Source organism: Cryptomeria japonica, chromosome 11, assembly GCF_030272615.1.
Source record: "Cryptomeria japonica chromosome 11, Sugi_1.0, whole genome shotgun sequence".
In the NCBI taxonomy this organism is placed as follows: domain Eukaryota; kingdom Viridiplantae; phylum Streptophyta; class Pinopsida; order Cupressales; family Cupressaceae; genus Cryptomeria; species Cryptomeria japonica.
In genome coordinates, this window is record NC_081415.1 from 714,923,074 (window position 1) to 714,950,965 (window position 27,892).

Sequence of the window (27,892 nt, forward strand, 5' to 3'; positions counted from 1 at the left end):
TATGATGTCCTTATATAGGAACCTGATTTCATGTTGGTCCAATAAGATTAAACTACAATTTCCCAGGTACAGTGCATCTAGACACATTTGGTAACATGACACAGAAACACCGCCAAAGTGTCGGTGGATGATAACTCATCACACATTACAATTATACCAGTTTAATACAATATATTGATTACCGATTGACAAATGAAGACTGCAAAATTGGAACATAGTGTTCCGATCAAAAGATTAACTACTGCTCAGGGTTTTCATTCCGCTTGAGATCTTCATATTGCTTGGGGTCTTCGATCATGCTTTGACCGGTAAGCATCTTCTGCAAAACATCGATAGTTTTCAACATACAAAGACTATACATTTTAATGACGTACAATACCGGTTGGAACAACTACCGGTTGAGAATAACTCATACATAAAATAAGTGTGCCCATCAATGACAATCACAACTAATCATCATCAAAATGCCAACAGTTCCTCTCCTCTCCAAGTTCCACATGAGTGTAGCTCTCAGCTTTGCACTACTATGGAAGTCTTATGGAGATTCAAGATTGAAGATGATTATGAAAATATGCAAATGCAAGCTAGCTAGGAATGAGAAAAAATGAGTTAATTAAGCTATTATCAATTTTTAACCAAAATACAATGTAGATTATGATTTTACTCTAAAATGCTCTCTCAAATTCAATATAACTTAGATGCATACAAGATATCTGGATTATGGCCAGACGATCTTAGATTCTTGAGGATTTTAAAATGAGGAATGTGAGCTCTATTTATATGAAAAATAGAGTAATGGATGGTTGAGATTGAGTAATCTCAACAAGGGTTAGGATTGATGGGTTTATGATCTATGTGAGGGTTTTCAATCCAACCCCAGGATGACAAATGTCATCATGAGATGGGTTGAGAGGAGAGGGAAGAAGCATTAAATGCTTGACATGACTTGAAGGTTAACTTGGGAGGCAAGGTTAGTGTTGAATTGAATGAATAAAGCCATTATCTAATAATGCTTTTATCCAATGGATAAACTCTTGTGCAAGAGTTAGTGGGGATAACCATTGTCAAAGCAATAAATGCTTGAAGAGACCCATGAGTCAAATGGAGGCTGAGTTAGAGGTAAAGCCTCTAACCATGTGGTCAAGTGGAATTAACCATAAATGGTTATGTAAGAGCCACTAATGGTCATGTAAGAGCCATTAGTGGTTTGGAAGACTCTAGGGGTTAGCTTGTTGAACACATGAAGCATTAAATGCTTTTCAAAGACTTTGAGGCTTTGAGAAGTGACTTCAAGTTGCTTAGGAATGTGACAATAATTAGGGAATGGGTTTAGGCTAATTAGAAATGGATTAGAAGAACTTAGAAAGTGGTTAGAAGAGTCTAGAAGGGGATTTATGATTGCGGGTGGGTTTGGTGGGTGAGGGAAAATAGAATTTTAATTAAAATAAAATTAATTTATTTCAATTGTGGTTGCAACTTACATTTGTAGGAGAATGCAAGTGGGGAGGGGGGGGGGGGTTGTTTAGGGATTTAAATAAATATTTTATTATTTATTTAAAAGAGGAAAGGGAGGGTAAATTAAATACATATGTTTTATTAATTTAATTGATTTTTAGTGTGGCTTAATGAATTAATTTAAATAAATTGAATAATTTATTTAATTAATAGGAGAAGGGGTTGAGGATGAATTAATTAAATATTAATTTAATTAACTAATTATTGAGGGTTAGATAATCAAATAAATAGCAAATATTCATTTAATTATGTGGACATATTTATGTGACTGCAATTGGTATTAGTGAATTGGTTTAAGGTTTTGGTCAAAGGATATTTAAGTTTCAGATCTGTTGCATTATATCACTGAAGTATTAGGTCAATCGGTAAGGTTTAACAGAGCAATTGCGAATTTGTTAAAGTGACTAAACCGATAAAATTTGTGAGTTGATTCTTAGTTGAAAATAAGTTTGGTGAAAATTCATTTAATTTTCCAACTACTAATTCACCCCCCCTCTCAGTAGTTGACCAGATCTTTATAGTTTCATCATATTATCAATTGGTATCAAAGCATTCCACGTCCTCTTGAGTATAAGCCTAATAGATTGAGGAAAATATCCAGGAGAAAATGATGAAGAGAGAAGGTTTGAAGTTCAATAGAGATAACTACAGAATCTAGAGTGATAGGATGAAGATTTACATCAAGACCTTGGGAGGTCAGTATTGGGATCATGCTATTACTAAGTATAACTTGCCTAGTGGAACTCTGACAGATGATCAAAAGAAGGAGCAACAAGAGAACAACCAAGCATTGGAAGCCATCATCAGTACCTTATTAGATTCAAAATATGTTGATGTTCATGGATTGGAGACTGCATATGAAGTTTGGAAGAAACTGGAAGAAATCTATGGCGGTGATGAGAATGTAAAGACAGCCAAGGAAGAGAGCCTCAGAGGAAAATTTGATGATATGAGAATGGTTGAAGGACAAAATATTCAATAGTATGGTTAGAGAATCAAAGACATAATTGGGGAAATAAAAAGTGTCGGAGTTACAATGGAGGATGCCACTGTGGTTAGCAATGTATTGAGAACCCTTCTATTGGTCTACGCTATCAAAGTTGCAGCCTTTAAAGAACACAAATCTATTGAGAAGACAAAGGTAACTCTTGACTCTATCATTGGTAAATTGATTGCATTCAAATTAAATGGTTTTGATGGGAGTGTTCAGAGGTCAGAATCTGCATTTAAAGCCTCAGTCTCAACTCCACCAGTAAGGAAAAGTGGAGAAGTAAGTTATAGTCATGAATCTAGATCCAACAAAGAGGTAGATGATGATGATAGCTTGATGGAACTCGAAGCATTATTGGCCAAGCAGTTACCTAGAGGTACCAGTAAGTATAGAGGTAAATTACCACTGAAATGTTTTGCATGTAATCGGATAGGATATATTGCTGCTAACTGTCCTAATGGAGACAATTGAGGAAAAACAAGATAAATATATGAAGTTTAAAGGAAATGGAAAAAGAATTGTCTCATTGCAGTGGATGAAAGTATTACAAATGAAGAATCCGAGGAAGATACAAATGAGTACATTGTCTTTGTTTCTATCAAAGAAGACATATCGGATCAAAAGGCATTGGTCTCTCACTTGGATAATTTAGATGACTGGATTATTGACAGTGGTTGTTCACACCAAATGACTGGTGACAGGAGCAAGTTCCTAACACTGAATGAATTTGATGGAGGTGTTGTCAGATTTGGGAATCAATCTCCCAGCATGGTGAAAGGCAAAGGATCCATTTCCTTGAATGGTAAGAGTAGTGAAAATGATGTCTATTGGGTTGAAGGTCTGAAACATAACCTTTTGAGTGTTTCTCAACTCAATGACAAAGGTTACCCGTTAGAATTCAAGAATGGAGTATGCAAGATATTTGGAAGAAAAGGTAAATTGATTGCAACTGGCAAACAAACCAAAGGTAACCTATTTCACTTAAACTCTAAAGTCAACAGTTGTTTGATTGCAAAATTAGAAGATAGTTGGCTTTGGCATCATAGGTTTTGTCATGTGAATTTTGATAACATTGTAAGAGTCGGCAAGTCAAAATAATTAAGAGGATTGCCTTAGTTGGACAAACCGATGAGTGCTTTGTGCAAGGAATGTCAGTTAGGGAAAATGACATCCTCAACCTTCAAGAGAAAATATTTCTCAGTTGAACATTTGCTAGATTTGGTTCATACTGACTTATGTGGACCAATGAAGACTAGGATTATTCAAGGAGATCAGTACTTTATGATATTTACCGATGACTACTCAAGGACGATGTGGGTCGCATTCTTGAAAGGCAAGACAAAAGAATTCAGAGCCTTGGTTGAGAATGAAAGTGGAACTAAGCTGAAATGTTTAAGGACTAATCAAGGTGGTGAATTTACTTCAGAGGAATTCAGTTGATACTGTGAAAACAATGGGATCAAGAGGCATCTATTTGCACCAAGGACACCACAACAAAATGGTATTACAGAATGGAACAACCGGTCAGTGATTGAAGCTGCTAGGACTATGTTAATTCAAGGATGTCTAACTAAGACATTTTAGAGAGAAGCTATCAACACAACTGTTTATAAAATGAACCAGATACTAGTCAAAAGAGGTAAAGACAAAACACCCTATGAATACTAGTATGTTAGACAACTGAATGTTAGATACTTCAAAAATTTTGGTAGCAGATTTTTATTAAAAGAAGTGATTATATTGGAAAGTTTGATGCCAAAAGTGAAGAAGGCATATTTCTTGGTTACTCCACCAAGAGAAAAGCCTACAAGTGCTACAACAACCAAATTCTTAAGATTATTGAAAGTGTCACTATCCGAGTAGATGAATTTCCTAAAAAATCTAAAGAAAACAACAAGAAGGAGGAAGAAGAACCAAACACACTATTTTTGGAACTGAAACCGGTAAAGGCAAAAGTTGGAGGATTGAACATAGAAGTCCCAGTTCAACTGGAATAGGAAGGTCCAATAGAAGATGAAGAAAGTGAAGAAGAAGAAGAAACTGAAAACCAAGATCATGTTATTCCAATGTATGTCAGACTCAATCACAACCCCGATCAGATTATTGGAGACAAGAATGAAGGTGTAGGCCAAGAGAAATTTTTTGTATGATCTCCACCATTGAGTTGAGAGCAAAAAAATAAGCCTTTGAAGATGAAGACTGGATCAAGGCAATGGAAGAACTTGATCAGATATAGAAGAATAATGCATGGTCATTGGTACGCAGACCGGAAAACAAGAATGTAATAGGCACAAAGTGGGTATTCATAAAAAAATTGAATAAAGATGAAGCAATGGTGATAAATAAAGACAGACTGGTATGCAAAGGATATGCACAAGAGGAAGGTGAAGATTATGGTGAGATATTTGCACCAGTAGAAAGATTGGAAGGAGTAAGGACTCTACTTGCATTTGCAACATATAGAGGATTTAAGGTATATCAGATGGATATTAAATCAACATTCTTAAATGGAATATTGGAAGAAGAAATCTACATAGAATAGCTGATGGGTGTGAAATTGTGCTTTATTTTTATATTTATTTATGTCATTTTGCCATCTCCTAGCCTTTCCCTTCCTTCTATGCCATTAACTATTAGGAGAAATTTAATACATTTGATAAAGTTTACGGGGATAGAGAATAGTTCTTAGAATACCATAATTGTGTAGAAAATGACACAAATATGATTGTTTGTGCTATAGGAGAAACAGGTGGAGACAGTTTAGGTATATGGATGGAGTTGGGCGATGCGAAGATTGGGATTCTGTTGAAACAAATCTGTCTATTTCTTTAATTTTGGAATAGTTGTTAGTAGGTTCAAAACTTCTGGCCTGTGGCCAAAGTAGAACTCTATGTTTAGTACTTTATGGCCAACGACCATAACAAACTATGGTTACTATTTTGTTTATTTTGGTACATCGGAACACTATATATATGCGAATATATGGTTGAAAGGCTATCAAAACTATATAGAAGAAACATTCTGCACAATTAAGCTTTATCTTCATACCAGTGGAATTCATTTGATATGCTGATTGCGAATTAAGTAGGAGTGAAGTAGTGTGATCTATTACCTTCTGCTCACCTCGAGAACTAGAGGAAGGGCCCCCTCTTGGAACCTGGGTGAGATCATTTTATTTGCTTTAGATTGGTTGTGTGATTTATCTTTTGCAGAAGTATATGTTTATGAGTGTTTAATGATAATGTGTATGTAGTCATCTCTAAGAACTAAATGTTTTCCATGCAATCAGATTAGAAGCTTTGTGTGACTTATTGCTTCACAGTTCAGGGTACGAAAGAACACCTCTTTGATATCTCAATTATTGTGCACCCAACCTCAGACCTTGCCTTCATTCACTATGTTTAAACCCACTGTCACATTTCATTCATAATCTATGATATCCCATTATTATTTGTTATATATTCACACTTCCTGTCGCAAATCCATATCTTCTGTTACAGATTCGTACCTCCTGTCGCAACTTTCCATTCTTTATCACAATACTATCAACCTCCTGTCGCAGTCTATCTTCCTGTCGCCTTCCACCTTTCTTACTGCATTCCTTGGAACCGAGGTCCTTTCCCTGTGTTATCATTTTGCAATATCTACTAAGGAAATTATGTGTGTGCCACTTAAACATCGAAGGACTAAAGCATGGATAATTTAAGTGTGATTAAAGTGTGGATAATTTAAAGTGTTATTTCAGTGAACCTGAAATAGAAGTATAAATATATTTGGGAGTCATGACATTTACAATGGTGGGTATCTCTAGAATAGAAATGTGATTTTATCTACAAGGTTAGGTGTGTGATTTTATTTACAATTTCATTTATAAACACATTTATGATTTCATTGGCAAATAGCTTCATGGTTTTGTTTTTAAAGATTTAATTTGTGATTTCATTCATAAGATTTGCAAGATTGAATTGGTAATTTGTGTAGAATTAGAATTAAGATTTCAATTGTACTTAGACAAATTAGAAGTACAACCTTAGTTGTACCATTTCCATAGCATGCATTTCATCTCCACTTAATCTGCAACGTACATCGCTTCGGCAAACTGCCACAATATATTTCATCAGTGCGATCCCGAATTGACAACTGATAGGAGCAAACTAGATAATCAAACGAGGCCAAATCTGAATCAAAATAATAGTTAAACCGAACAATAGTTTTACCCTGCATTTTTCTGCACTGATGTGTCACATCTACACTCACGGTGTCAGGGAGCATTCTCTCTCCTCTTTAAACTTTATTAATTGTTATTTTATTTTCTCCTCATTATTTGGCATGACCAGGACGGTTCAACCTTTACCCTCGGGGAGTCAGTTACCCCGTCATCATTATTTTTCTCCACCACTCCATGTCATCCTTTCGATAGAGGTTACCATTCCGAGTCAAGTTAACCTGTGGATATCTCTGTTATGCGGCCTTGTCACTTCTTATTGATTACCCTTTTTGGCTCGTACTTTTTCCAATTGATTATCTTTTCTCCCCGTCATTTTTGTATTTCATAGCTATTGTCATTTTTTCTGGTTTTTCATTTTTCGCTGCTTGGTTTTATTCCCGTCGCTTGTTGATATCGGAGGAAAACATATCTGTCATGAACCCGACTCCATGGTTGAGTTGGTTGCTACTGAAGAGGCCTTTAAAATTTTTGACCAGGCTAGTTGGACAAGGTTCTTTGAGAGACTGTGTGGTTTTGATGATGTTGTGACAATTGAGTTTGCCACGAGTTTCCACAGTAAAACTGTTACATTGCGGGGATTACAATTTCCAGTGACTGTGCTAACCATTGTAGCTATCATAGGGCTACCTCAAATTGGGGATAATTTCTTTTCCAATTCATCTTCGCGAGTCACGGACCTAAAAATTCACAAGAAACAGTTCCTTCAGCAGGGGGAATTAGTAGAATATGTCCAAGGACAGGGGCGGTTCACAAGTCCTTACCAGAACCATGGGACGATGATGCCAAATTTCTAATTCAGTATATCACCTGTGAAGGGCAATACAAGTATGTATTTGCTCATCATTTTTGACTTATGCTACATTTATGTCCTGCTGTCCTTGTCAATGTTCCATATTATTTGTATTGTTCCTTGAAGCAATCCTGTAGCCAATTTTGTTGAGGTCATGTAGATTCCCTTTCCCATCATGGGTTAATTAAAATAATCGTGCTCCATGGACTTTGTGTTGCTCAACCTCCTTTAGAATGGGACACTTTTGTGCATCAGGATAGTGGAGAAAACCCTGAATCTCCCCAAATTGATAAATCCCTAGAAGCTGGATCCTCTAAACGACGACACTCTAAACCTCTGCTTACTCCAAGCCCTAAGAAGTCAAAAACCCTCATGACACAATCACCTAAGAAGCAGAAGGCCAAGAAAAAGCCTACGTCTCATACTCCCAAGAAGCCAAAGGGTAACATAGGTCACACCCCAAGCCCACATTCTATGATTACTCGCCAAAATAAACAGCGTACTCCTGATAGGTTGAATTAACTTGCTGAAGCTACTGACTCTGTTCATGATGTGGAAATCTGGCCACTCAAAAGCCTAAACAGAACAATCAGCGACTACTCCAGGAGTTGAGAAGCCAACAATGAAGGAATAAAAAACAGCAGCAACAGAAACAGGTCTTTGCCTCCGGTGAACAAGGGGATTTGGAGTCAGATGACGAAAATATGTCTAAAAATTTGGAAACTCTTCAAGACCATGTGATTGGCGAGGAGACTGAATAGGGGAATGCTGATATCTGGACCAATGAAGTTGAGAACACTCTAGAAATACAACAGGAGGACCCAATTGAGGATACTAAGACTGAGAATTTACTGGAAAATGTATCTCTTCAATAGAAAGGGCATGTAATGTTCCTCTTGAAACAAACACACAACAAGATACGGGTATAATGGAGGAGAATCATATTGCAGATACTAGTTTGGTCCTTTGTCAGGTTGAACAAAAAGATACTGATATGCCCCTCGCTCCTCAAACAAAAACAGAGCGTCCTCCTGATGAGTCTGTTGTTACACTTTTTGGTAGTGAAGTTCCTATTGACCATACAAGCTCTATTTCTTTAGAATCCCAGAGTCCAGTTGTTACAGAACCTTTCAAGGCCCCTGAAGCTTATTGGTACAACTACAAACACTTGTTGGTTAGGGGAAGGAAACCACCAATAGGGAAGGAGTTAACGAATTCATAGAGATTTCTAAATGCTTGGTTGCAAAGCCTACTGGTTTCAGTCATCCACCCAATTTGCATGAGGGAATGCAAAATCCTTAAGCTCGGGGGAAATGATGGGTGTGAAATTGTGCTTTATTTTTATATTTCTTTATGTCATTTTTCCATCTCCTAGCATTTCCTAAGTCCTTCTATGCCATTAATTATTAGGAGAAATAGAATACATTTGATAAAGTTTACGAGGATAGATAATAGTTATTAGAATACCATAATTGTGTAGAAAATGACACAAATATGATTGTTTGTGTTGCAGGAGAAACATGTGGAGACAATTCAGCCATATGGATGGAGTTGGGCGATGTGAAGATTGGGCTTTTGTTGAAACAAATCTATCTATTTCTTTAATTTTGGAATAGTTGTTAGTAGGTTTAAAACTTCTGGCCTGCAGCCAAAGTCGAACTCTATGTTTAGTACTTTATGGCCAACGACCATAACAAACTATGGTTTCTATTTTGTTTATTTTGGTACATCAGAACACTATATATATGTGAATGTATGGTTGAAAGACTATCAAAACTATATAGAAGAAACATTCTGCACAATTAAGCTTTATCTTCATACCAGTGGAATTCATTTGATATGCTGATTTTGAATTAAGTAGGAGTGAATTAGTGTGATCTATTACCTTTCTCTCACCTCGAGAACCAGAGGAAGGGCCCCCTCTTGGAACCCGGGTGAGATCGTTTTTATTTACTTTAGATTAGTTGTGTGATTTATCTTTTGCAGAATTATATGTTTATGAGCGGTTATTGATAATGTGTATGTAGTCATCTCTGTGAACTAAATGTTTTCCATGCAACCAGATTATAAGTTTTGTGTGATTTATTACTTCACAGTTTAGGTTACGAAAGAACACCTCTTTGATATTTCAATAAATGTGCACCCGACCTCAGACCTTGCCTTCATTCATTGCGTTTAAACCCACTGTTGCATTTCGTTCACAATCTACGATATCCCATTATTCTCTGTTACAGATTCACACTTCCTGTTGCAAATCCATATCTTCTGTTACAGATTCGTACCTCCTGTCACAAATTTCCATTCCTTATCACAATACTATCAACCTCTTGTCACAGTATATCTTCCAGTCACCTTCCACCTTTCTTACTGCATTCCTTGGAACCGAGGTCCTTTCCCTTTGTTATCATTTTGCAATATCTCCTTAAGAAATTAGGTGTGTGCCACTTAAACATTGAAGGACTAAAGCGTGGATAATTTAAGTGTGATTAAAGTGTGGATAATTTAAAGTGTGATTTCATCGAACCTAAAATAGAAGTATAAATACATTTGGGAGTGATGACATTTACAATGGTGTGTATCCCTAGAATAGAAATGTGTTTTTATCTACAAGGTTAGGTGTGTGATTTCATTTACAATTTCATTTATAAATACATTTGTGATTTCTTTTTCAAATAGATTCATGGTTTTGTTCTTAAATATTTGATTTGTGATTTCATTCATAAGATTTGCAAGATTGGATTGGTAATTTGTGTAGAATCAGAATTAAGATTTCAATTGTACTTAGACAAATTAGAAGTACAACCTTAGTTTTACTCTTTCTATAGAATGCATTTCATCTCCACTTAATCTGCTACCTTCATCCCTTCAGCAAACTGCCACAATATCTTTCATCAGTCTACGATCCCGGATTGAGAATTGCTAGGAGTAAACTGGACAATCCAACAAGGCCAAATCTGAATCAAAATAGCAGTTAAACCGAACCACAATTTTACCCTACAACAACGAGATGGTTATGAATTAGCTGAAGAAAAGGATATGTTGTGCAAGCTACATAAGGCACTATATGGATTGAAACAAGCACCAAGAGAATGGTATGAAAGATTGCACTCTCACTTAGTAAAGATAGGTTTTCAAAGAACTAGTGAAGATAGTAACATATATCTCAAGACAGAAGGATATAAAATACAGGTAAGTGAGATGTTTATTGATGATATCATTTGTGGAGGTAATGATGATATGTGTCATGATTTTTCTAATGCAATGAAGAATGAATTTGAGATGTCATTGGTAGGTGAGATTAAAAAATCATAGGTTTGCAAATCCAATAGATGAAGGAAGGAATATTTATTACACAATCCAAGTATGTGAAGGAAGTGTTGAAAACTTTTAGAATGGGAGATTGTAAACCAGTTGGAACACCAATGGTTGCAGGCTGTAAATTGTCAAAGGAAGATGATTCTACACCAGTTGATGAAAATGAATAGAGATCCATGATAGGTAAGCTACATTATGTCGTCCACAACAGACCGAACATTTCTCATGTAGTAGGATTGGTTGCTAGATTTCAAAAAAGTCCGAAGGAGTCTCACATGATTGCAACCAAGAGAATTTTTCAGATACTTGAAAGGCACAATAGATTATGGATTATTGTATCCATATGCAAGAGACTTTGACTTAAAAGTCTACACCGATGCTAATTAGGCAAGCAATGTTGATGACAGGAAAAGTACAACCATAGGAGAATTTTTCTTGGAGGCAGATTAGTGTCTTGGAGCAATAAGAAACAAAGTTGTATCTCTCAATCAACAACAAAAATTGAGTATGTTGCATCTTATATGAATTGTACACAAGCAATTTGGATGAAACATATATTGGAAGGTTTCAAGTTGAAGATATCAGAACTGGTAAGAATTTTCTATGATAACACTAGTGCTATAAATATTTCTAAGAAATCGGTGTTGCATGCTAGGACAAAGCATATAGAGTTGAAGTATCATTTCCTGAGAGAGAAATTTCAAAGCAAAGATGTATCACTGGAACATGTTTCCACTAAAGAACAACTAGCAGATATTTTTAATAAACCTCTACCTAAGGCTACATTTGAATATCTCAGAGGTGAGTTAGGGGTTGTACCCCTACATGAAGTCAATTAAGAAGATATGGAAGATATCAATCATAAAGCCTATTGAAAATATTGAAGAAGGATTGGTGAAGAATGGAGCTACTCCACAATGGGAGCAACTAGTTGCAAATTCGTGAAGCATGGATAAGAAACAAAATGGTTTACCTTCACTTTGGTATTCCTATCAAAGGGGGAGAAAAATATATGATTGATAGCCTTACATATTAAGGAGAGAAGACAGATTGCAAATTAGTTACCAGTTGAAGACATGAAGATACAGTTGAAGGATAGTATATGTTTTAATCTCAGTCATGACAATCAATTGGTATTGATATTTGTATTGCCATCAATGCTAAAGGGGGAGAATGTTGGCATTGCATGAAGATTGCATTGAATAAGTTTATTAGGAAGTGTTGTCATTTATGTCAATAGAAATCGGTAATGAATCAATAAAGCAACTGGTAATGAAGCCATAAAACAACCAGTAATGAAGCAATGAAGATCAACCGGTAACCCTATCCAGTTGAGAAGTAGAACCCTGACCGATGAAGCTTGGAGATCATTTGTGATGATTTATGACTGAATGATGATTGGTGATGAAGATGCCACGAAAGCATGTTGCTCGTGATGAGTTTCTAGAAGGTTTTGATTAGTAAAGATAACCATTTATCTTGGGAATGATCAAATGTATAGTATGAAGTGACAAATATATGATGTGTTACAAGATTCAAAGTGCGATGATCCAGGAGCGGTTGTAGATGCCTAGAAGAATGCAAAGTTGATTGCATGTAATCTAACAGTCAAGATTGAACCGATGTGTTTGTAATCTTTATGAGAATTTTAGGGTTTGTGTTGTGTTATGTTACCGACCTAATTTATTTGTTTATAAGGTCGATGAATTGATTGAATGAGTGGTTGAAAATTTTGATAAAGTGTGAAAGAGATTGTTGCCAAACTAGGATGTGTGTCTGCAGAATGATGTGAATGTAGATAAGATCGGTAAATGATTTGATTCAACAAGGAAGTGCTATTTCCAGATCGGTCAAAGAACTTGTTGTTCTTTAACCATTACATCAGTTTGAAATCCCCTCATAGGGTAAGCTCTAACAGGCTTCTTGTTGAAATCCTCTAGCCAGGTGATCCGTTAGCTTGGATTTGAAATCCTCCATTGAGGTTACCTTTAACAGGGTATTTGTAGTCAATCCCTTAACCAGGCGGTCCTTAACCAGATTTGTTTCTAACAAAACATTCTTGTATAAGCTTCTAACAAGGCTTGGCTCCTAACAGGGCGAGCTTCATAAGAGTTCAAAGAATACTTGTGGGTATTCATCCCCACCATGGTTTTTTCCATTTGGATTTCTACATGAAAAATCATTGTGTCAAGTGGTGAATGATTTTGTGGATTTTTTTTTGGTATGGTTGATATGAATGATTGGTAAATCTGCATAGATATATTTAAATGATTGGAAATGATATAAACTATGTTATTATTGGTATTAGTGAAGTGGTTTAAGGTTTTGGTCAAAGGATATTTAAGTTTCAGATCTGTTGCATTATATCATTGAAGTATTAGGTCAACTGGTAAGGTTTAACAAAGCAGTTGTAGATTTGTTAAAGTGACTAACCGATAAACTTTGTGAGTTTATTCTTAGTTGAAAATAAGTTTGGTGAAAATTCAGTTAATTTTCCAACTACTGATTCACCCCCCCCCTCTCAATAGTTGATCGGATCTTTATAGTTTCATCATATTATCAGAGACATAAAGAATTTGAAGTTGGCGATGAAGTGATGGTGTATCTGAGGAAAGAAAGATTTCTAGTTGGGACCTATAACAAGTTTCAGATGAGGAAGTTTGGACCTTGCAAGATTTTGAAAAAGTTCAGTTCCGGAAATGTATATGAAGTGGAGTTACCAGATAGTTTGACTATTTCACCTATATTTAGCATTGTAGATCTACATCAGTATCATGAACCAAAATTTAGTGAGGATAGTATTACAGACTTGGAGAAATAGTTGCCCTAGAAGGAACTAGAATAGATTGAAGAGATTTTGGATAGTAGGATTGGGCATAGTACCCAGAGCAGTCAATATAAGGAGTATCTAGTAAAGTGGAAGGACAGACTAGTTGAAGACTTGTCTTGGACTTCTCAGGTAGAGGTAGACCGCCTTGGTTTTCCTCTAACCCTAAGAAAGTTAGAGAATCACTATTTCAATAACCCCGTATGTCTGATGCAAGAGCATCCTTGGTTCTTGGCAATCTTGCATCAACCAAAAAATATTTCCTTTCCGTTTTGCTTTCTGTTTTGCAGTTTCAACATTTCATTTTTTCATTTTCTAGCATTGGCTCACCACATCTTGAGGAGTTGGAATTTTCTTGAGGACTTGATCAACTACTTTATTCCCAAACCGCAGAGGATTTGGATATTTTTTTGGCAAGTTATCGCTACCGGTTGTCGAGCCAGCTTTCTAGTACCGGTTGCCTGGACCTAAGTGCATTACTGATATATCTGATCTGTTTTATAGCTTGTTGAGCCTTGATCGTTGACTCCAATGTTCCTTGGCAGTGGACGACCTTCCCTTTGATCCGTACTTCATCCTTTGGATTTTCCGAAGGAATCTCTTTGACGAAGCCCGACCTTGTTGGTTTTACACGTTAGGTCTTGTTCTTCGGCATTTGATCCCTTTTTGGTTTGACCAGATCCCTTGGATCATATAAATCATTATAATTAAGCATTAGAATGCAAATCAAAGGTGGTAGATAGAACACATAAGCTAGATCTAAGATTTGAGGTCCCGGTTGTGACCTGTTCTGTAATTGAGCATGTTTTAGTAAGCCAGTGAGCTGGTTTCTGTAACTGGGATGTTACTGGTTGATTGTAATCAATTTTCATGATATAATTCATTCTTTTCTGCATTTCATCCATCATATCCTTGTGTTCCCATTGTATTTACTCTTGTTGACTGGTCCAGATTGATCTCTTTGAGGTCCCTCCTAATCGGTGACTGCACCATTTAGGTAGTACCATTCTGCATCGTGAACTACAAGAAATCTTTCACTTTAGCGAAGCGAGGCCCTCTTCGCACCAATTATGTTGACGTTTTTTTTATGCACATGTGAACACAAAATAAAATACCCAAAAGTATCTTATCCTCTCTTGAACAAAATCTCTCAAATGCTGAAGATTATCTTAAGGATCACTTGAGAAGACTCCAAGGTTCATTAATGTAGGGTCACTACATGTGTATAAGCTCGTTGGTTGATGTGATTATGCTGGAATCATAAGGGGACTTACATTTGAATGCTTGAATACTTTATTTGCTGGAAATTAGCTCCTAGCTACAGAGTTGGAAGATTAAAAAAGGCAAAAGAGATGGGGTTTGAGAAGTCTACGCTACTCCTAAAGCCTAGAATGTAAGAAGATGAGTGAATGACTATGTAGAATCCTACTGGGAAAGGTCTCACCATCAACTTGAACAATTTGACACAATCTCAGTGCAATCTTCTGAGGATGTTTCAAAGATGTTCATATCAATACCATCAAAAATTGATCACCATTCAATTTAATGCATAAGAAATGAGTGTAGAATGATTTGAAGTTAAGCTCATATCATTCCAGTTGACCACACAAGGTGCACTTAAAAGCAACAAGAGGTGGTATGGACTAAACGGATTCCACATAAATGCATTCAACAAGCTCCTCCATCCAATCTAATCAACATGATAACAAAATGAGAAGTAGAACCATGAGGCTCAGATCAATTTGAGATCAATGGTCGAGATTTTCCAATGAAAACCCTAATTAGGGTTTGTTACAACAAATTCAATTTGGCCAATGGAATAATTACAACACTTTATCATGACCAATAGATGACAAGGGTAGGTGCCTCAAAGTCTATGCCATTACTGGTGAGTTAGGTACATTGAATCAAGACGTGTTGATGTGGAACTTCTTTGATTGACGATTGATGATTGTGACAATGACTAGGATTCCACCTTTATCATTGCACTTGTAGGCTTGATAGATCATCATGAAGGAATATTTCTTGATACTCAATGTTATCCAACTTCAGTGATGATGGTGATGATTTCCAACTTTGATTAACTCTTGTAAAACTATCTTCTCGAATGCCTTGATCGTGGAAGTGCAAGGTATAGATCTTAGTTTTGAAGTAATGATGATATTTTGATGTCACCATTGTATCTCTCCTTTAGAATTCCTTCTCTTGTGACTACCTTCATGTCATTGATGTTGTAGATCATGTATTTGTATAAGTGAATGCTTCTTGTGTGATCACCTTCTTGTACTTTTCTATGAAGTTCCCTTTAGATATCTTCCTTGCATCTTAATCTTGATGTTGAAATTTGATCCTTGAGTGACTTGTTCCATTCTTTCTCCACTGTGATCTCCTTGACTTCTTTCTCCATCTCCTCCAAAACAAACAAGAAAGTATCAAATACACTTGATATATAGGTTTAATAATAGTATATAAAGAGAATTCGTCTTCATGAAGGGACAATTGAAGTTGTTTTTTTTTGCTCGTGGAGAGGAGCTCTTGAACTTTACTCCTAAACCCTTGCTCATCAAGTTCATGTTGACCTTGCTTCTCATGAAGTGATATTTGAATTCTCACCTTTCATCTTTTCAACTCAAAATGACTTTTTCCAATCATCAAATCTCTTCCAATGTAGTGGTCTTGTAGTCAATCTTGCAAATTCACCCTCAATTAGGAACACATGAAGTATAATTCACTCCATAACTTTTACACTTGAAATTCACTCTTGAAGCTTAGAACATGAATTTCGCTCCTCTCTGTCCATTCATGAAGTTCTCTCTTGTATGCTACAGGGTGAAGTTTTCTCCCCTCCTTGAATTCATGAAGTTTTCTCATGTTGTTGAGTTTGTGAAGTTCAATATGAAATTCGCTCATGCATGTTAATTAATGAATTTGAGATTTTCTCATGTAGGTTTGAAGATGAAGATTGCTCTAGATGGTGTGCACGTGAAGCTTGTTTTAATCATCTTGCTTATTAAGTTCTCTTGTCTTTCTCAACTCATGAAATTTGCTCCAATCTTCCAAGTCATGAAGTTCACTCCAAAATATGAAGTCATGAAGGACACTTCAAATCCTCAACTCCCAAAGTTCACCATTGTAGAAATTCGCTCTATTTTGTTGACTCATGAAGTTTGCTTGAATGGAATTCTCCCCTAATCATCAACTCATGAAGTATACTTGCATGAACTTCGTTCTATTTTCTTGACTTTTGAAGTTCACTCCAAATGTCTCCAACGTAAATTCACTTCAATTTGCCAACTTATGAAGTTCACTCCAATTTGTCAACTCATGAAGTCTCTTCAATTTGTCAACTCATGAAGTTCATTTCAAATTGAATTCATTAAAGGCTAAATGCTATCAATCATCCTTCATTTCTCTTCTAATTTCACTCATGTAGGGTCTCTCATGTGTGCTCATTGACGAAGCTCGCTCCAAAAGGTGAAGTCATGAAGTTCGCTCCAAGAGTTCAACTCATGAAGTTCAAGTTCACTCCAAAATGTGAAGTCATGAAGTTCACTCCAAGAGTGAAACTCATGAAGTTCGCTTGAAATCATCAACTCATGAAGTTCTTTCCCTTGAACATTTGAACATGAAGTAAGTGCTCTCAAATTTCCTTCATTCTTCCACTTTAAACATGAAGAAGTTTTCTCCAAATCTCTCAAGCTTGGAGTTAGTTTCAAAAGGCTATAGATGAAGTGGATAAATAAGCTTGTCAAACATTTCATTACTCATGAATTCAATCCTTGGAACAACCCAGTCAAACTCTCAAATTTATACTTATACCTATTCTCAAACAAGGCACTCAAGGGAAATTCACTCATCTACCTCTCAACATGAAGTGCAGTTTACTTAGACTCAAACATGAAGTGAATCAAAATCCAAAATTGTCTATTTAAATATCATCTTGATTCATTTTCTCCCTTCAAGATTGTAAGATGAGGCCTCTTTGAAACAACCTCCAACAAAGGTATCTAAAGTGATTGGAGTTTACTCTTTAACCTTGAACTTTTGGAGTATTAGCAATTTCCATAGGCCCTTTGGCTGGACTCCGAATTCACTCACATGACGTCTAAACCCTATAAAGCCACTCATTTTACCCTAGAAAATGAGAGAGAGAGAGACTAGACTAAGAGGCTAGGAATAAAACCAAAAGGGGGTCCCCATTTTGATGGGGTGATGTATGAAATGGTCACAACAAGACCCTCATTTTGGTGTTTCCACCTCCATGAACAACCCAGATAGAAGCCACAGGGAAATAAAAGATAGAGAAAATGAAGCTTAAGAAATAACAAGTGAAATGAATTCAAGGAAAATATACGAATGGGAAGAGAAATTAAAAGAGTGAAGGAAGAGAAAGACTCCCCTATGGACTCCCAGATTATCCTCCAAATGATGTGATGTAAAAATTGTAAAATCCTCCAAGGTTGCAACAATGGATGCCTTGTAAAAACCTATAAATAATACTCGGATAGATTTCCAAGAGCTCTTTCTTCAAGAGAGTGATCAAAGATCCCAAAAATGAGTTCAAATGAAGGAGATATAGGTCCTAGAAGGATAATCAACATTGGTAGCTGCATGCAGGAGCGTTATGATTATTTCCTTGCATAGGTGTAACGGTCAAACAAACACCTGTGGACTATCAAATTCGCAGGATGTTAGCACGTCGCGCGAACATCTCCATGCCGCGCCTTAGTCCCGAAGGTGACAAGTCAACAAAGTTGGTGGAATACCCGCTTGAAGCTGACAAAGCCATCTCGAATGGACAAAAGGACAAAGATGGCAGTACGACCTCCGATGATGTGGAGGAAGACGCCATTTGTAGCGATGAATTAAGCAAGATGCGATTTTTGATATTACAGATAGTACAGTGGAAGTAAATGTTGATTTTCTTATTTAGCTAATGGGCTATATTTAATGACAAATTATAGCCAATAAGCTATCTCACATGGCCAAACAATATTAGGATATTGTTAAACAATTTTTCGTTTGTCAAAAAATTAGAAAATCAAATTCATTTTTATAATAGTAAAAAAATATCACACTAAAAAACAAGTTTTAACCGTCCACAAAACTAGATATATATAGGCATCAACACTCCTTCAATCTAGTTTACCAATACGATATTTCTATTCAAATTTGATTTTTTTTACAACAACATATTTTCAAGTGTGAAAGTTACTACAAGAATTTATGGATTTGATTTTGTAGATCAATTACATTGCTTATATAGACTATATTTTATGACAAATTCTGAAAATTCTAGTATTACATGTCCAAGCAACTTCTACCCAAGTATAGATTGACCCTCAGTCCCCACTTATTTCCAAGTACATGCATTGCAATTTCCATAGAAGTCATAAAACTCAAGCAGCAAAAGGAGACCCAACCGCAAATAATTGCCTAAAAAATTGATCATCTAAGTTGAGAAAGTGGAGCAAATTGTGGCATAGATTGGGTTCCATTCATTTGCATCTAATTCATGCTACTAGACTCATCCTTTATTCTCTATCATCCTTGTAAAGTAGAGCTCAATGTACTATGTAGAGTATCCATTTCTTTTTATTTTGGTAGGAATAATTTGACCCTTGTCTGGAAGTGATGGCATGTTTAGCTAAGAAAGTCTCATTAATTAACAATGCATTGGATGATGACTTTAGAGGAAAAAAGGCTTTAGGTGGATTTCATCATTGATTTCCGTCTACATTTTATTCAATGAGAAATTCCTTTGTTCATGTTTTATTATATTTGTTTATGAAATATAAGCCTTTGTGCATTAAAGATCTATCATTAAGTATGTTAGCAAGCCTGCATAGTTTTTGTAAGAGCTACAAGGCTCAATTTAGTAATGTTTTGAAGGTATTTTAAGTGGCCACTGACTTTCATTTCAAAATATTATTTTAGCATAATGAATCTAGTTGCTACGGGTTTGTTTTAGAGAAAACCCATATCGTGGGCATTTCTAGAAAGGGTACAAGGTTAGGCATCGATAGGAACAAGTTCTTGTCTTCATATAAAACTTGGACAAAGCTTCTAGAATCCAATGGACTTGTTGAATTGCCATTTTTTCCATTAAAATTGGTGCTTCTTTTCCTTGGTGTAAATATATCTTTGTAGATATTCGAATAGAGGTGTAGAATGATGATGTATACTTCTCTTTATACAAAACTTAAATTAGGGGTAATCTACACAAAACAAGCCTCTAATGTGGTTGAAGTGGGTTGTGTTGGAGAGATCGTTCAGTATGAAAGGAATTTAGATTAACGCTAGTAGATTTTGTCTTTATGATCTCTTTCTCATCTTGATGATGGATCACTAAGTGTGATCCAAAATGTTGATGGCTAAAAAAAAAAAAAAAAACAATGTCAAACAATGTAACATGCTACAATTATATAATATAAATAAGGCAAAGTTCAACTCAAAATTAGATCAAACGAATCTCAAGTTTGGAAGATAAAAAAGAAATAAAAGGAGATGAAAAGATGAAAATAGCAGTTTATGGAAAAGACGGAATTGGTAAATCAACCACTAGTTGTAATATTTCAATTGCCCTAGCTAGATGTGGTGAAAAAGTGTTACAGATTGGATGTGATCCCAAACATGATAGTACTTTTACTCTGACAGGATTTTTGATACCTACAATTATAGATACTTTGCAGTCCAAAGATTATCATTATGAAGATATTTGGTCCGAAGATGTCATTCATAAAGGTTATGGAGGGGTAGATTGTGTGGAAGCTGGGGGGCCGCCTGCAGGAGCCGGATGCAGGGGATATGTGGTAGGAGAGACTGTGAAATTGTTAAAAGAATTAAATGCATTTTACGAATATGATATAATATTATTTGATGTATTGGGCGACGTGGTTTGTGGAGGTTTTGCTGTTCCGTTGAATTATGCAGATTATTGTGTCATTATTACAGATAATGGATTTGATGCATTATTTGCAGCTAATCGTATTACTGCTTCTATTAGGGAAAAAGCTCGTACACATCCACTGCGATTAGCAGGTTTGGTTGGAAATCATACATCTAAAAGAGATCTTATCAATAAATATGTAGAAGCTTGTCCAATGCCCGTAATAGAAGTGTTACCTCTTATTGAAGATATTCGAGTTTCGAGAGTCAAGGGCAAAACCTTATTTGAAATGGTTGGATCATAAATAATGTTTTCGTGTTCATCGGTGGTGTAACAAATATTAGAAATGAGAGAAATGACCCTGATATCTCTCATATAAGCATGGGGAGATTTGAAATGATTATAGAAATCATTTTTGGGATCTCCCGTAAAAATAAATCAATATTAGCTATGGCTCACATCCACAAATAACATTCAAAATAATATGAATTTGAATCAATTTGGATCTTTATTTCACAAAATTATCTATATGTTGATATTTTCAATTACTGGAATTTCAACTTATTATTTTCTGACCAAAGTGGTTGGACCCAAGTCTTCTAAATTTTTCTGACGCCGTAGAGGTTGGGTAACCAATTCAAGTACATCTCTTGCATTGGCAAACCCATGAATCTAAGCAAAAGTAAATTCAACTGACCATTTAGTACTAATTCCTCTTGCTTCTAGCGGGTTAGCATGAGCCATTCCTGTGATAGCTAAATCGGGTTGTAATTCGTGTATACGTCGTATTTGATTCGAATTATCTAGTTTCTCCACAATTCGTGGTATTGGTACGTGCATTTTCATACATGTATCTTGTAAAAGTGATAATTCAGCAGCTTGATATCGTTTATCCATATATGGAATGCCAATTTCATGAACAATCATTCCACATCTTATTAAGAATCTTGCTAGAGATACTTCTAGCAGATTATCTCCCATGAAAAAGATAGACTTATCACGTACCAAATCAAGATAATCCTTTAAACTATCCCATATCCGTTCCTCCCTTTCCTCCAAACTACTAAAAGACAAGTGGTATAATATGGTATTGCTCCGTTCGTTAATGCAATAGTGAGAAATGGCATCTTAGGAATCAAAATCTTTTGATTCCACTTTTTTTATGGAAAATGTTGTAATTAGTACGAAAGCTATCTCTATTAATTATAAACTATGATCGAATCTATGGAAGCATTGGTTTATACATTCCTTTTGGTTTCGACCTTAGGGATAATTTTTTTCGCTATTTTCTTCCGAGAACCCCCCAAAGTTCCGGATAGAGGGGGGAAATAATTTTCTATTTTTCTAATCCTCCTTCTTACTTATAATAAAAAGAGAGAAAATGACCTTCCCGATCGGGAAGGTCATTTTTTTTCAACTAGTCCTCGTGCTCTTCAAAAGGATCTCGAAGTTGTTTAGAAGGTTGCCCAAAGGCGGTGTATAGGGCATAACCAGTAAAGCTAACAAGTAAACAAGATATGGAGATAGCGACTAAGGTTGCAGTTTCCATTGGTAGGTAATCCTATGTATGTATATATACATAATAGTATACAAAGTTAATTAGATCTCAACCAATACTATTATTTTTATGGCTACACAGACCATTGATGATACTTCCAAAACCGGACCAATATGAACTACTGTAGGAGACCTAGGACTTACTAAGTACTCAAAATCTGCTTATCCGAAATTTGAATAATAGTAGGATCGAGTCGGAGAAAAAACTTTGTAAAAGTATCCTTATCTATGAGGGAAGAGCGCATGAAAAATGTAACTGATTCTTTCATTTCCCTATCCTCCGCTGAGGGTTTCAGGTTAAATACCAATATTTTAGAAACAAATATAATAAATCTCAGTGTGGTGCTTGGTGTACTGATCTATTTCGGAAAGGGAGTGTGTGCGAGTTGTATATTTGAATAATCCAGCTGGATCCAACCAATTGCACTTTGTAGATAGAAAAGTGCACGATCTCAACGAATTACTTCTAAAAGGGAAAAAAGTATGGAAGAACTATAGCATTTCGTAATTGATTGGGAAATTTTATTACCAATCCCAACCAACAAGAGAAAATCTTTAGAATGGTTAAAGCTAAACTGCTTGAAGTCCAAGCACAACTGGGTATTCTTTCCACTGCTGTGCTAATATGAGAAGGGTTCAAAGGCATAGTTGGAGGTTGATCCGATATATAACATTCATATCAATGGAATTATTCAATCTATCTACTGAGCATTGAGTCGTATCTTCATGACTCCTATATCCAAAGTTGTTACAAGTGCAGTATGGTTGGGTAATACACCCATTTGACCATTATTAGTAGCTAATATTATTTCTTGAACTTCTGAATCCCAAACAACTCGATTGGGAGTGACTACATGAAGGTTTAGGTTCATTTTGTTTCTTTAAATTTCTTTTAAGTTCATAGCCTTTGCGGTAGCTTCATCAATGTTACCCACCAAATAAAAAGACTGTTCGGGTAGAACATCTAATTCTCCGGAAAGGATTATTTGAAAACCTCTAATTGTCTCTATTAGACTAACATATTTACCGGGGGAACCAGTGAATACCTCTGCTACAAAAAAGGGTTGTGACAAAAACCGTTCAATTTTTCTTGCTCTTGCCACGATTAAACGATCGTCTTCTGATAATTCGTCTAATCCAAGAATAGCTATAATATCTTGAAGTTCCTTATAACGTTGCAAAGTTTGTTTAACTCCTTGCGCAGTTTCATAATGTTCTTCGCCTACGATCGAAGGTTGGAGCATAGTTGACGTGGAATCTAACGGATCTACTGCTGGATAGATCCCCTTGGCAGCTAATCCTCTCGATAGTACAGTAGTAGCATCTAAATGTGCAAATGTTGTAGCAGGAGCGGGATCAGTCAAGTCATCTGCAGGTACATAAACTGCTTGAATGGAGGTTATAGATCCTTCTTTGGTAGAAGTTATTCTTTCTTGTAAATTGGAAGCAGTGCATATTTAGGCTTTTAGATGTCTAGTTCTTCTTCATATGCAAAAGTAAAAAAGTTAGAATGACCGGATATGTGAGGACTAATATTTATCTTATGGTAGAAGTTTAATGGTTGATGATAAACCCTCTAAAAAGTAGGATGATTTAGAGAAGCTTGCAAACTAGGTTTATGCCTATAGATCACATGTCAGATTGCTAAAATTAAAGTAGCTTTAGTTCAACTTCATTAGGGTTTATGTCGTGGCTATGGTTTCTAATACTATTTTATCAGTTTTATTCCATCTTCCATAAGATTTGTATTTTTAAGACTTCATTCTGAACTATGTTTTAACTTAATAGGTTATATATGACATATAATGAATGAATATGTTTTATGGATATTTATGGTTGATATAATTTCATAATGTTATAAACAATGATAATGTGGATGAATACTTGTTCTACGATACTAACATGTAGTTGAAGGATCAACTGTTGGCCTGTAGCCAAAGGATAATGTTCCTTGTGGTTCGCGAGGAGACAATCAAGAAGGTGTTGATTGAAACATAGCTACGAAGGAGCTCTATTGACCTTGTTGCTAAAGAATAAATGCAATCAAAGGATATGGAGAACTTTGCAGGCTATTAGAGTCATGCTTCATTATGGCATTCAATCCTCACACTTTCCTATCCTTTCTTTTCTACAATTGAATAAGAGCCAATTATGATTGCGACTCTTGTTAGTTTAGTTGTTACTTTTAGTTTTATAGAAGAAAAAGTCAGATTCAATGTTACAGAGGATCAACACGTGTTCTTAATAATTTCGAAGATGTAATTAACCCAATGTCCTAGGACTATGTATAAAGTCGAATCTTGTCAAAGTTTGGGAAATCTTTTGAATATATGATATATACTAGATTCTGCAAGATTTTCTAGATTTTCTGGTTAACTAGTAAAGTTGTTATCATCTATTATGCACTATTGAATAATGAAAAAAAAAGTGGATGATTTATGATATCTTGAGTTAAGACTACTTCATGATTAGAGGTTTCAACCCTCAAGAAAGGGTCACTTGAGGTAGTGTAATCCTCTTGAGTTAAATTGTTAATTTTAGTATTAGTTAAATTTTCCATTACTTTGATAGATTAGTTGTTACATTGTTCTTCTTATGTTAAATAGATATATTCTATTAATGATATTAGTAGTATAGCATTGTGAGTTAAATCTGCAACACAATTATAACACTGCATCACCCACAATCATTCCTAAGTCACTTTATCACTTACCCGCAACCACTGTCATGCAGATGGGTTTACATTCTAGCATTGTTAGTTCCCTTTACACAACTGATAGGTAGCTTAGAGAGTCCTTGACTACATATATAGTACCAACATTATCTAAATAGATACATTCTTGGTCAATAATTAAATGAACCTCTCTAGGATAGTAGGTTACTTAAAATAAGATATTTTGGTCCGTTAAATGTATGTATTGAGTTGTTTGTATCGACCTATTGCACTTAGAAAGAGTCAATCAATTTCATTGCATGGAAGTGGTATAATCTTGTACTTCCTAATAGTCAAAGTTTCTTGGTCGACAACCATAGAGAGACCGTTGTAAAACATTGTTCCACATTGAATGCTCTATCACTTTACTTTTATAGGTAGCCTCAATCAAAGTCATGTAGTTTCCACAGTCCATGAGGATATGCATGTAATAGATTTCAAGATTATACTATGTACAATTTTTTTCCATTAACATTTCAAATCATACTAAATGATCCATCATTAGGATGAGAATTATGATGAAAAATTTGAACACATTATAATCCAAAAATCTAAAATATATTACATGCATACCCTCAATCATATTTGTGAGATTATGCTTGAAGAAAACAAGATCAAAGAGACCATAAGATAGAACAATGACGAGAGATAAAATATGTGACAAGAATAAACTGTATTCCTATCAAGATGAAAAAGAGATCAATTGGATCATCAATATTATTGTTACATACAATGTAGATGAGCCTTCTTATAAAGGAAAGACTAAGAGGAAAGAGAGCGCACAATGATGACATGTGGCTCAATGAGATGCAAGGGTAGGAGGGGTAGGTAGGAGAAATAGTAAAATATTCCACCTGAGGTGGATCACCCACCGATGGTGGAATTATCACTCCACAATAAGTGGATATGATAAAGTAACAACAATATCACACCATAAAAGGTGAAAATTCTCCTACATACATACTCCCAATGTAGCACATATCCCTAAGTGTCTCATATGCAAACTACAACGTTGTGCATGTACCTAAGTAAACTTAAGTAAAGTGTAATTATATCCAAGATGAATAAATATTTACACCAACACCCCCCTTAAGTGCAACTTAGGTGAATGCACTTAAGTCTACAATGCAACTAAGAAATGCAAGATGGGTCCCAACTGCAAGGACATGTTAGGTACCCATTTACAAATGCAAATGCAATCTCCCATAAAGTGGGGAAAGGGAGAAAAACCCAATGGGAAAAAACCCTCCCCCAAAAGAGAGATGAAAACTATACAATGAACTCTCAAAGAAGTATGTGAAGGACAAAACCCCATGTGCGGAAAAAGTCCCCCCCATATGAGAGAATAAGAGAGAGCAAGGAGGCCCCCCTCAATGTATAATCTGCACCAATGGTAGAAGCTCAAAGAAGTATGAAGAAACTACTCCATGAATGTTGAACAACATTCCTCTCCTTAGGAAGAAACAAAACCAAAGGTGTATCCATGAATTATCCCCAATCATGAAGGGAAGATATAGGAAAAAAACTCATGATGAATGAAGTCTTTGAAAACTGCTCAAGTGTCTGCATGTTGATGCTAAAAGATACCCCCTCCAAAGGTGGTGAACTGCTCCACACTACTGAAAAAGGCACTCCAAGTTCTAGTGGAGATGAATGTAGAACAAGTCCCAAAGACTCACATGTCTCCTCAAAGGATAAAGAGACCTCCTCCAACTTTTTTGTACATAAGAATCCACAATCATGTCAACCTCGAAAGAATGATCATGTAGAGAATGAACAAGAGGGCCAGAGTGTTCCCTCACAACAATCGAAGAAGGATCATCTTTATCAGAGAGAAGATGGATATCATCAATGATGTCTCCCAAATCTGCAATGTAGGACTCCACAAAAAAACCTGCAATGTCTGTCAAGTAGGCATCCCAAGAAACTGAAGCTGGAAGACAAGATATACCCTGCTGCACTGAATCACATGATGGAAAAATTGTCGCATCATCTACATCATCAGGTGCAATAGGCAAAGTGATATCAATAGGAGGAGATGAAGTGCAAGAATCAAGAACAGGGTCACGTGTGAGAATCCCCAAGTTCAAGTACCCAAAGTTCTCCTCAAAATTTGAATCATCGCAAGAAGTGTGATCATCATATGTAAAATCATCCTCATCAATAAAATCTGAAAAAGCATATAACCGAGATGTATGATCCACCACCCTAGTCTCAATGATATCTCTACTCTCCAAGTCTCTAATGAAAACTAACTTAGGTGTAAAATCCATAATTCTCTTTGTTGCCGCATATTTGATTTGATAGATGGAAAGGAGATTGTTTGTCAAATGGTTTACACATAACACATCATTAAAGGAGTTATCCCCAATGGTAATAGTTCCTTTCCCAATCATATCCATGTATGTATGATTTCCCATCAAAATATGCGGCGTGGTGCAAGGCTCAAATGTAGAAAACATAGACTGCAAAGATGTCATATGATGAGAAGTCCCTGAATCTAGAAGCCATCTCCCTAAATCATGACTTGTCCCAAAAGAGTGATTCTTCCCACTTTTAGAGACCATGGATGGTTTCCCTTTCCCTTTTGATTGTGAGGAAGTGGAAGGTGATGAATCCTCCTTCTTGTAGGCATTAGGCAAATCAATGTGCTCTTTGAGGATATGTATGAGCTCATAAATCTTCTTCGAATGACAATGACACTCCTCATGACCAACCCTTTTACAATAGGCACAAGTAGGTCTCTCCTTCTTTGGTGAATTGCCCTTCTTGGAAGAGAATGAGTCTCGTTGTTGTGGAGAAGGTGGTGCTTTTTCCTTAGGCTTTGATTTGCCTTTCTTCTTGTTTGAGTTGTCCTTTTCTTGAGTTCCTTTGTTCCCTTGATTTGCCACTAATGCTTGAGACTTTGAAGTCTTAAGAATGCCCATTCTTATCAACTTAGTTTGCTCTATCATCAATATTTTGGCGAAAGCATCAAATGTAGGCATTGTGTAGCTTGAACCCATTGTCATCCTATGGGTTTGGAAACTAGAAACAAAGGCTGCATATTCTTGTGGAAGCTTGCCCA

The 27,892-nt window shown here is 35.9% G+C and overlaps 2 protein-coding genes and 1 long non-coding RNA gene across 4 annotated transcripts in view; 2 read left to right on the plus strand and 1 right to left on the minus strand.

Annotated features, from left to right (window-relative positions):
- Positions 1-7,000: 7,000 nt before the first annotated feature.
- LOC131859897 (uncharacterized) lies at positions 7,001-9,321 on the plus strand. Of its 2 annotated transcripts, none has more exons than XR_009359480.1 (2): positions 7,001-8,844; positions 9,038-9,321. It is a non-coding gene; the product is annotated as an uncharacterized LOC131859897 (long non-coding RNA). The 2 variants fall into 2 exon arrangements; XR_009359479.1 differs by having other exon boundaries at positions 7,001-7,559.
- Positions 9,322-20,181: 10,860 nt separating this feature from the next.
- LOC131033522 (light-independent protochlorophyllide reductase iron-sulfur ATP-binding protein-like) lies at positions 20,182-20,859 on the plus strand. Its single transcript, XM_057964755.2, has one exon. The coding sequence runs from the start codon at positions 20,182-20,184 to the stop codon at positions 20,857-20,859; it is 678 nt and encodes a 225-aa protein (XP_057820738.2).
- A 2,115-nt stretch (positions 20,860-22,974) lies between these two features.
- The window catches only part of LOC131860409 (ATP synthase subunit beta, chloroplastic-like), a 73,022-nt gene continuing 68,104 nt past the window's right edge, over positions 22,975-27,892 (minus strand). Inside the window, exon 2 of the mRNA XM_059214820.1 lies at positions 22,975-23,567. Within this exon, the coding sequence (XP_059070803.1) occupies positions 22,994-23,567 (574 nt within the window). The 3' untranslated portion in view covers positions 22,975-22,993. The remainder of the gene's footprint in view (positions 23,568-27,892) is intronic.